General features: G+C 45.2%; 2 protein-coding genes across 4 annotated transcripts in view; one reads left to right on the top strand and one right to left on the bottom strand.

The window, feature by feature from the left end:
• The window catches only part of LOC111956433 (uncharacterized), a 14869-nt gene extending 9139 nt beyond the window's left edge, over positions 1–5730 (top strand). For all 3 annotated transcript variants that reach the window (XM_070436599.1, XM_023976884.2, XM_070436598.1), the window contains 2 exons: positions 4626–4717; positions 4884–5730. In XM_070436599.1, the coding sequence (XP_070292700.1) occupies positions 4626–4717; positions 4884–5099 (308 nt within the window). In that variant the 3' untranslated portion in view covers positions 5100–5730. The remainder of the gene's footprint in view (positions 1–4625; positions 4718–4883) is intronic.
• A 23-nt stretch (positions 5731–5753) lies between these two features.
• The window catches only part of LOC111956512 (serine/threonine-protein kinase tousled-like 1-B), a 20099-nt gene continuing 14598 nt past the window's right edge, over positions 5754–11254 (bottom strand). The window contains exons 12-16 of the mRNA XM_070436578.1: positions 9798–9891; positions 9320–9455; positions 9101–9212; positions 8123–8230; positions 5754–7977 (exon numbers count right to left, since the gene is read on the bottom strand). Coding sequence (XP_070292679.1) covers positions 7828–7977; positions 8123–8230; positions 9101–9212; positions 9320–9455; positions 9798–9891 — 600 coding nt within the window. The 3' untranslated portion in view covers positions 5754–7827. The remainder of the gene's footprint in view (positions 7978–8122; positions 8231–9100; positions 9213–9319; positions 9456–9797; positions 9892–11254) is intronic.

Below are 11254 nucleotides of genomic sequence, written 5' to 3'. Positions count from 1 at the left end.
TGCTAGCGTATTAATTAGAGAAAGGTATAGAAGATTTTGTTCGGGGCGCCAGGCAGGTATTAACCCTGCCGAAAGAAAAGAATAGTAGAACAGCGAGAGTACCACTACCAGACCCACACACATCAACAGAAGAGACTGCCTAGAGTGTAGCCTGTTGACCAGATAGCAGCGGAGAGAAAAAGAATACACACCCTTATAGATCACACATCACATCACAGTCCTTCCACGATTCTTGGTAACCCCCACCAAACATACCTCATATAACAATAATGCAGAGCAAATAAACAGCAACTTCATACAATAACAAATTAACCCAGTCATCACACAGAGGATTTGCAATAGTTTGTATTTTCTTCCTGGGAAGGAGTGCAGAGGGTATGAATGTGTGGTGTTCATATACACCCTAGTCCAGCTCCAATGAAACTTCAATGTACTTAGGAAATAGAGTCGGTTGCAGTGTAAAGCACTGGAACATAGCGTGAAGAGAAAGAGAGAAAGGGAAACAAGAGAGGGCTTAGCTGTGTCTTGAGGTTGCAGGTATCCGGTCTGACGGGGTTCTAAACAGATGCTTCAGATTTATACCCCTTGTGATGTGTCTGGGTTCCCCCTTTTGTCTGTGGTAGTACCCAGGGCTGGCTCTAGCCTTTTGGGGACCCGCCACCACCACGTGGGCAAAACAAGTCAGTTCGTCAAATTTTCTGCCCTGCTAGAGCTGCCCCGGTCAACTATAAGTGCTGTTATTGTGAAGTGGAAACATCTAGGAGCAACAACGGCTCAGCCGCAAAGTATTAGGCCACACAAGCTAACAGAACGGGACCGCAGAGTGCTGAAGTGTGTAAAGTGTCTGTTCTTGGCTGCAACACTCACTACCGAGTTACAAACTGCCTCTGGAAGCAACGTCAGCACAATAACTGTTTGTCAGGAGCATCTTAAAATAGGTTTCCATGGCCGAGCAGCCGCACACAAGCCTGAGATCACYATGCACAATGCCAAGCGTCGGCTGGAGTGGTGTAAAACTCACGCCATTGGACTCTGGAGCAGTGGAAATGTGTTCTCTGGAGTGATCAATCACGCTTCACCATCTGGCTGTCCGACGGACAAATCTGGGTTTGGCGGATGCCATGAGAACACTACCTGCCCCAATGCATAATGAATGGCACTGGAGGAGATGGCTGCCGTTTTACGGTCCCCTAACCAATTGTGCTAATGTGTTTTTTTGCAACTTATTTTGTACATTATGTTTCTGCCACTGTGTCTTATGGCCGAAAAGAGCTTCTAGATATCAGGCCAACGATTACTCACCCCGTACTGGAGGAACACGTTTTCTTTAACAAGTCGGACACAAAGGATTTACTTAAGACGCCCGACAAGGCCCTAATCCCCATCATTYGCAGGAGAAAGAGACAGAGATATTGGGGACGAAGGTCTGGGTGTCTTGTAAGGATCCGACAGCGAGTGGGTAATCTCCCTTTACCATCGGTCCTATTAGCCAACGTACAATCAATGGATAATAAAATAGACTAACTACGATCACGTATATCCTACCAACGAGACATTAAAAACGGTGATATCTCATGTTTCACCGAGTTGTGGCTGAACAACGACATGAATAACATACAGCTGGTGGGTTTTACGCTTTTTCAGCAGGATAGAACAGCGGCCACTGGTAAGACAAGGGGTGGTGGTCTATGTATATTTGTAAACAACAGCTGGTGCACAAAATCTAAGGAAGTCTCAAGGTTTTGCTCACCTGAGGTAGAGTATCTCATGATAAACTGTAGACGACACTATTTACCAAGAGAGTTTATCTATATTCTTCGTAGCTGTCTATTTACTACCACAACCCGATGCTGGCACTAAGACCGCACTCAATGAGGGAAACTGTTTTACCTCATTTCGACCGGCTTGTTAAATGTTCAACCAGAGGGAAACAACTCGAGACCACCTTTACTCCACACACAGAGATGCTTACAAAAATCTCCCTCGCCCTCCATTTGGCAAATCTGACCATAAGTCTATCCTCCTGATTCCTGCTTACAAGCWAAAATTAAAGCAGGAAGCACCAGTGACTCGGTCAATAAAAAAGTGGTCAGATGAGGCAGATGCTAAGCTACAGGACTGTTTTGCTAGCACAGACTGGAATAAGTTCCGGGATTCTTCCAACGGCATTGAGGAGTACACATCAGTCACTAGCTTCATTAATAAGTGCATCAATGACGTCATCCCCACAATGACCATACGTACATATCCCAACCAGATGCCATGGATTACATGCAACATCCGCACTGAGCTAAAGGGTAGAGCTGCCGCTTTCAAGGAGCGTGATTCCAACCCGGAAGCTTATAAGATATTCCGCTATGCCCTCCGACGAACCATTAAATGGGCAAAACGTCAATACAGGACTAAGATTGAATCGTACTACACTAGCTCTGATGATCGTCGGATGTGGCAAGGCTTGCAAACTACTACAGACTACAAATGGAAGCACAGCCGCAAGCTGCCCAGTGACACGAGTCTACCAGATGAGCTAAATTACTTCTGTGTTCGCTTCGAGGCAAGTAACACTGAAACATGCATGAGAGCATCAGCTGTTCCGGACGACTGTGTGATCACGCTCTCCACAGCCGATGTGAGTAAGACCTTTAAACAGGTCAACATTCACAGGGCCAGATGGATTACCAGAACGTGTGCTCTGAGCATGCGCTGACCAAATGGCAAGTGTCTTCACTGACATTTTCAACCTGTCCCTGACTGAGTCTGTAATACCAACATGCTTCAAGCAGACAACCATAGTCCCTGTGCCCAAGAACACTTAAGGTAACCTGCCTAAATGACTACCGACCCGTAGCACTCACATCTGTAGCCATGAAGTGCTTTGAAAAGCTGGTCATGGCTCACATCAACMCCATTATCCCAGAAAACCTAGACCCACCCAATTTGCATACCGACACAACAGATCCACAGATGATGCAATCTCTATTGCACTCAACACTGCCCTTTCCCACCTGGACAAAAGGAACACCTATGTGAGAATGCTATTCATTGACTACAACTCAGCGTTTAACACTATCGTGCCCTCAAAGCTCATCACTAAGCTAAGGACCCTGGGACTAAACACCTCCCTTTGGAACTGGATCCTGGACTTCCTGATGGGCCGCCCCAAGGTGGTGAGGGTAGATAACAACACATCCGCCACGCTGATCCTCAACACGGGGGCCCCTCAGGGGTGCGTGCTCAGTCCCCTCCTGCACTCCCTGTACACTCATGACTGCATGGCCAGGCACGACCCCAACACTCATCAAGTTTCCCGATGACACAACAGTGTTAGGCCTGATCACCGACAACAATGAGACAGCCTATAGGGAGGRGGTCAGAGACCTGGCCGTGTGGTGCCAGGACAACAACCTCTCCCTCAACGTGATCAAGACAAAGGAGATGACTGTGGACTAAGGAAAAGGAGGACCGAGCACGTCCCCATTCTCATCAATGGGGCTGTAGTGGAGTAGGTTGAGAGCTCCAAGTTCCTTGGTGTCCACATCACCAACAAACTATCATTGTCCAAACACACCAAGACAGTCATAAAGAGGGCACGACAAAACCTATTCCCCCTCAGGAGACTGAAAAGATTTGGCATGGGTCCTCAGATCCTCAAAAGGTTCTACAGCTGCACAATCGAGAGCATCCTGACTGGTTGCATCACTGCCTGGTATAGCAACTGCTTGGCCTCCGACCGCAGAGTGTAGTGCGTACGGCCCAGTACATCACTGGGGCCAACCTTCTTGCCATCCAAGATCTCTATACCAGGCGGTATCAGAGGAATGTCCTAAAAATTGTCAGACTCCAGCCACCCTAGTCAGACTGTTCTCTCTGCTACCGCACGGCAAGCGGTACCGGAGCGCCAAGTCTAGGTCCAAGAGGCTTCTTAACAGCTTCTACCCCCAAGCCATAAGACTCCTGAACATCTAATCAAAGGGCTACTACCCAGACTTACTATTTGTAAGTAAGCATTTCACTATAAGGTCTACGTATTCAGCGCATGTAACAAATAAATTAAATAAATAAGTAATAATAGTGGAGTAATAATGGTCTGGGGGGTGTTTTTCATGGTTCGGACTAGGCCCCTTAGTTGCAGTGAAGGGAAATCTTAACGCTACAGCATGCAATAACATTCTAGATGATTCTGTGGCAACAGTTTGGGAAGGCCCTTTCCTTCCTTTCAGCATGACAATGCCCACGTGCACAAAGCGAGGTTTGTTGATCGGTGTGGGAGAACTTAACTGGAGTTCAGGGCCTCTGGGCACATGCCCTGYGTGCCTGGTCGGTATTYGGCTATGATTACAAGTTTAGATAGCTGGCTAGATTAATTTACCAATCTACCAATTGTTAGCTGACATGGCAAGTGAGTGACTTTGTGACTGACATAAGAGAAAGATTACTGATGCACAAACACATATTGAACTTGCACCTTGTGTATTCTACTATTTTAACTCTCAACAGTATGTTGAGACCTCGACTGAGCTTCTAATTTTTTAAATAATACTTATACATTTCTTACTTTGGGGGGCCACTTATGTTGCTTATTCCTGGAGCCAGCCCTGGTAACACCTGTTCCTATTCAACTTTAGGTGGAGAAAATGAAGGCAGTCTCCATGGTAACAGGTACTTCAGGTGTAAGCCCAACCATGGAACATTCACCACCATCACGGGGATCAGAAAGGTGAGCGTTAAACCACACACACAGTATGTAGAAAGGCTTGTAGTTGATTAATTAATCAATGACTAAACTACTAGCAGGCCTACATTAATAGTAAAAGTGATAGTAATAATGTAACTGTCACTACAGTAATAGTGATATTATGCAATATCATTTCTCCCCACCACAGCTCTCTCGATCATCCTGCTCCAAACCTCCAGAGGAGGGTGACTCTAGTGACTCTGGGCCGGGGAGCTCTGCAGTGGCAATGGGGAGGAGCAGCCAGAGCGTTGGGAGCAGGAAAGGGCTCAGAAGGACCTGGAACCAGATGGACATTAGAGCTCAGGTCCATTCAGAGCCAGGACCCAGAGACAAGACTACAGTGGAGAACCCTGGACTGGACTGACATTGCGCCATCACATACCCCTGGAATGGCCTGACACTCCTCTCCTAATCACTCAATCTACAGCCTTACATTTTCCCCTTTCTCTCCTGATGAGTGTATACTCACTAGACAACATGCTGAAGAAGTCTTCTTCAATCTTCCAGCATGTAACTATAGAGAGAGGACTTGTTTTAGTGTAGGCAGCGCCATTGAGGACTTCAACTGGGKGGGACCTCCTATGGGTTAAGGAAGGATCACATTATTCCATCCAGGTCATCAGGAGGGATCAGCCAATGAATTATACTAGTGAGGAAACAGTCCATAACTCCAGGTGGCAGTAAATCTCCAACCTTGGCTTTTTATCTGTTCAAACAACACACTCTAGGTGGCAGTATGCACCCTTTTTGCCATCTCGTAGATGAAAGTTGATTAGTTCAAAATGGAGATGCTCACAGACGCCATAATGGAACAGATAGAATGATGCGATGTTATTCAAGTCTATGGTTGTAACTGACCTCCCAGCCTTTTGACAAATGGCATCTGTCTGCCATGCTTTCATCAGGTGTAACTGACCACTACTGCATCTGACCGATCCAAGTCTTGGATCAGGAAAAACTTTTATAGATAAACGTGTGTTGTCTGTGGGAGACATTATGCACACAAACCAAAGGCGGCGACCTTGGTAGGGCAATCTTTATTGCATATGAATGACAGGACCTGACATTGCCTCCCATTCATTCTCGTATCTGTATGTATCAGACAGTGGTGAAACCTGTTTACATGGTGTTGAACTGCTGTGGCTCCTGCTTTATGGTCTGCCATGATGTTCACACTAAGCCTAATCTGAAACACACGTGTCGTCTGTTTAACGCTCCACAGTCTTCCAATATAAACACTTTACATTCGGCACACTACCAATATGCTGTAATAACTCCTTATGACACCTGTTATGTCAGTGTTACGCAGGCCTTATGACAGACTTCAAGTAAAGTGTTAGTGAACAGAAGAGAGCCTTCATCAAACTGCGCTTTTCCTTCATATATGTCATGAACAGTTTTATACAACTTTATATATATATATATGACACATGGTTTCCAGACTACTAATAAACATTGCTGTGGTAAAACATTTTGACGTTATTGGAACTCCTGGCATACAGAAGCATTATTCTTCTCACCACAGTGGAGTGTACACTTCAAAGGGCCCCCAAAGAGTAGGCTATACACTTCAGGGCCCTAGAGTGTTCCTGTTCGCACGGGTCTGCACTATCTGTACCTGAGGTATCTCATACAGATAGATCTTAACTAAAAGCCACATCTATATAGCAGCAAAATAAAAATGCCTTTCGGAGCACAAATGAACAAGGATACATGAGAAACTTGCATGTGCTCAACGTTTCACCTGTTATTTCCCATCTAGAATAGAAAACGTGAAGGTAGAATAGACAATAAAACAGAGGAAGGGAAGGGTACAATTTCAAAGAAAAGTGGGAAATAAGAGAATTATGTTTCTAGGCGTTTTGTCTTTTATTTATTTGAGAAAACAGGTGCAAACGGGGCACTGCCTAGTGAGAGTTCAGTCAATTGAGTGTGTTTGACCCTCTGTACAGACTGAGATTGCAGATATGTCAGTCCTACWCATGAAATGTACATTGAATTTCCTCCAGATGATTTGAGTATTGAAACCTTAATCTTTACAATAACGCTGATCCTTATATGGTTTCATTGTGTTCTGCTAAACAGACTTCATTGCCTGAACAGGCCTAGCACTCAGCACATTGTAGAGGGATGGATCCACGGAGGACCTAAACTGCCTAAAACCAACTTCTTTCACACAGCCAGATTATATTCATCCAGGAGTAGATTTCATTCTTGATTCAAGTTCTAAAAACGTGACTTTATGAACATATTAAATATGAGCTTCTGTCCGACAGTCTGGGACTGAGGCTTAGCCTTAGTCCAGGACTATTTCAAGAAGTCATGTCCATGAAACCAAATCATCTTGATTAGAAGTGCAATTTAGTCCAAGGTTTTCTGTGAGTCTGGCAAACCAACTGATCTATTCTGGGGATTCAAGCCACATCCCAAATCGATCTCTAGCACCAACATACTGGTGTAGATCTGAACTGACTGCAGAGGTCTAAGCAATATGGAGAACATTCCACTTGGCCTATCCAGGCACAAGGTGCAGATAGTTTAATGCCTATCCAATCCCTTCAGATCTACAGGAAGTGCCTTCTATAGTAGAAGCTAGTGGTCTATTTAGGAATGGACTTCTGATGGGGATTCCAATAAACAACAAAACGTGTTGCTTTTTGTTTACAGTTTACCTCTCCACCAATAAGAGCCCAGTTCAACACTAGCAAGGGGTGTGGCCTAGCCCCACTTAAGTCCCCATGGCAACAGACACAGCATGTCCAATGGCATGCACAAGGGGTAGAGCTTCTCTTCCTTCCTCTCTCTCTCTCTCTCTCTCTCTGTAAACCAGGTACACCTTCAAGATCAGAACAAAGTGCAACGTTTCTGCAAAGCTACTTGGAAACATTAGCAAAGTGTCTCCACCTCCACTCTGTCTTTCTCTTTCCCTGTCTCACGTGTCATCCATTCCATTCTATTCAGCCAAACAAATTCACGTCCCTTTCACAGTGGCTGGGGGATTCTGAATACCCAACACCACTCCATTTCCCATATTAGGATCAGTTCTGCTATAGGATTGGCCGGTGGGCCTGTCAGTCATGTCCATCAGCCAGTCAGTAGGAGGAGATTGAGGAGGAGGCGGGCTGAAGGGAGCCTGAGGAGTTGGTGCGTCTCATGTGAGGGAGGAGGTACGTGTCAGTGCCCAGCTGGTGAACGTCGAAACGAGCCTCCTTACGGTAGGCCAGACAGCGCCGGATAAACGCCTGACAAGGAGAGATAGAGAAGAACGATGGAGCGAGAGATGTTAGTTCATCTATAGAATATGGATCAGCTTCTCATGCTTTGTCTGTCCTAGTCACATTCAGACATGTCCTGACGAGTGTACAATTCAGAGTGAGTATGAGTCACCTTGGCCTCTGTGCTGGCCTGGGGCTTGGCAGGGAACTGGACCTCGGTGGCTTTGAGGATGGTGTTCTCCTGAAGGATGTCCTGCTGAGACTGGTTATGGCCAAATGGCTGCATGAACACACACACAGTTAAAACAAAACTGAGGTATCACTGACTGGACCTAAAATTCWGCTTTTGATCCACCAACCACTGTGGTATTTTATTTTACAAAAAATTACAGATGAGCATGCTTTGCAATCTTTCTAAAACAATAAATGCATTATTAATAAGAAGTAATGTGGTATATTGTTTAATTTAATTTTTTGTGACCAGTCTTTTAACCGAAATGTCACAGATGAGACAAAAATGTTCACCTGCCCCTTTAAGGGCGGGAGGTAACCTCCAGTCATGTTTGTTCCTGTGAGATTGAGTTTGACTAGTTAGTGGAAGCGTTGTCTTCTCTCCCTAACAGTAGAAACTCAAACATAGAAAAACAACCTCGCTTGTGAACAAAACAATGGAAATAGCCAAGAAACATAAGGACAAAGTCTCATTTCAGTAGATTTTTGCTTTAAGTAAATTAGACCAACTTTTATGCTTCTAAAAATGAATCTTTCACCCAACTCTTCACGTGCCCCCAGCCATGAAGTTTTGTAGCGCAATGTGGGATAGGCTATATAGGATTCGTAGTTCTTTGACTTTGTGCGATTAAATTACCAGCTATGAAACAAAACGGCAGAAATACTTTGAAAACAGCTACTGCGGTATTTATTTGACTATAAATTTGATCATAATTAACGTTTTTTTATTCACAAATGCGAGTGAAATGCTCAAACTGTGAAGCCCTGACCACCCGCCAACGTGGCTGGTGAAATAGACATCTTACCCGCCAATGCCAAAATCTACCCGCATTTGGCAGGTGTTCATTTTAGGCCCTGATCACTGAGAAAAATAAAATTAGTACACTTCAGAGGTACCCTAATGAGTGTGAATGCTTACCTTCCGTCCATAGAGGCACTGGAAGAAGATGACCCCGACCGACCAGACGTCCACCTTGTTAGAGATCTTAGGAGGCTCCTTGCCCACTACAAAACACTCTGGGGGAAGGTACCTGGACAAGAGGAAAACATGAAGAAAGCAATATACAATAGAAAAAAACTTAATACAACTATTTGTGTGTCATGTGTTGTGTGTCGTGTGTGTGTGTCCGTGTCTCACCAGTATGTGCCAGCTCCCTGTGAGGTGAGGTCCATGCCATCCACACCATAGTTGTCATCATCCATGATCTTAGACAGCCCAAAGTCTGTGATCTTTATCTCTCCACATGCAGTCCCATCCACCAGCAAGATATTACCTACACAGACAAGAGGCGTGGGTTGAGTATGTGTGTATGTCACCTACACAAACATGAGTCACTGTGTGAACGAGTGTGTGTGTATGTGTGTGGCTGGTTTGAGGTTGTAGTGTGTGTGTCACTGGAGGTTGGTGGCACCTTAATTGGGGAGGACGGGTTTGTGGTAATGACTAGAGTGCAATCAGTGGAATGGTATCAAATACATCCAACACATGGTTTCCAGGTGTTTGATGCCATTCCATTTACTCCGTTCCAGACATTATTATGAGCCGTCTTCCCCTCAGCAGCCTCCTGTGGTGTGTGTGTAACTGGTTTGAGGTCGTAGCGGGTGTGTGTGTGTACCTGGTTTGAGGTCGTAGTGTATGATGGGGGGTTTGATCTCGTTGAGGTATCGCAGGGCGTTGACTATCTGCATGACGATAGGTAGAGGTTTGTACTAGTTAGGGAACTACAGGTGATGGGTAGAGAGGTATTGTACTAGTTAGGGTACTACAGTGTGATGGTAGAGGTTGTACTAGTGAGGGTAACTACAGGTGATGGGTAGAGGTACTAGTTAGGGTACTACAGGTGATGTGTAGAGGTTGTATAGTTAGGGAACTACAGGTGATGGGTAGAGGTTTGTACTAGCTTAGGGAAACTAACAGGTGATGGGTAGAGGTTGTACTAGTTAGGGAACTACAGGTGATGGGTAGAGGTTGTACTAGTGAGGGTACTACAGGTGATGGGTAGAGGTTGTACTAAGTTTAGGGAAAGCTACAGTGAGTGTAGAGGTTGTACTAGTTAGGGAACTACAGGTGATGGGTAGAGGTTGTACTAGTTAGGGAACTACAGGTGATGGGTAGAGGTTGTACTAGTTAGGGAACTACAGGGATGGGTAGAGGTTGTACTAGTTGGGAACTACAGGTGATGGGTAGAGGTTGTACTAGTTAGGGAACTACAGGTGATGGTAGAGGTTTGTACTAGTTTAGAGGTACTACAGGTGATGGGAGAGGTTGTACTAGTTAGGTACTACAGGTGATGTGTAGAGGTTGTACTAGTTTAGAGGAACTACAGGTGATGGGTAGAGGTTGTACTAGTTAGGGAACCTACAGGTGATGGGTAGAGGTTGTACTAGTTAGGGAACTACAGGTGATGGGTAAGGTGTTTACTAGTTAGGGAACTACAGGTGATGGGAGGTGTACTAGTTAGAGGAACTTCAGGGAGGGTAGAGGTTGTACTAGTTAGGGGAACTACAGGTGATGGGGTTAGAGGTTGTACTAGAGGGACTACAGGTTAGGTAGGAGGTTACTAGTTAGGGAACTACAGGTGAGGGTAGAGGTTGTACTAGTTAGGGAACAACAGGTTGGGTAGAGGTTTGTACTAGTTAGGGTACTACAGGTGATGGGTAGAGGTTGTACTAGTGAGGGTACTACAGGTGATGTGTAGAGGTTGTACTAGTTAGGGAACTACAGGTGATGGGTAGAGGTTGTACTAGTTAGGGAACTACAGGTGATGTGTAGAGGTTTGTACTAGTGAGGGTACTACAGGTGATGGGTAAGAGGTACTAGTTAGGGTACTACAGGTGATGTGTAGAGGTTGTACTAGTTAGGGACTACAGGTGATGTGTAAGGGTTTGTACTAGTTAGGGAACTACAGGTGATGTGTAGAGGTTGTACTAGTTAGGGAACTAACAGTGGATGGGTAGAGGTTTGTACTAGTTAGGGAACACCGGTGAATGTAGTAGGAGGTTGTACTAGTTAGGGAACTACAGGTGATGGGTAGAGGTTGTACTAGTTAGGGAACTAAGGCTAGTGATGTGT

The sequence above is a fragment of the Salvelinus sp. IW2-2015 genome, linkage group LG32 (genome assembly GCF_002910315.2).
Source record: "Salvelinus sp. IW2-2015 linkage group LG32, ASM291031v2, whole genome shotgun sequence".
Taxonomy (NCBI): Eukaryota; Metazoa; Chordata; class Actinopteri; order Salmoniformes; family Salmonidae; genus Salvelinus; species Salvelinus sp. IW2-2015.
The sequence above is the reverse complement of the archived record's forward strand: the minus strand, read 5'-3'. Positions and strand labels throughout refer to the sequence as shown.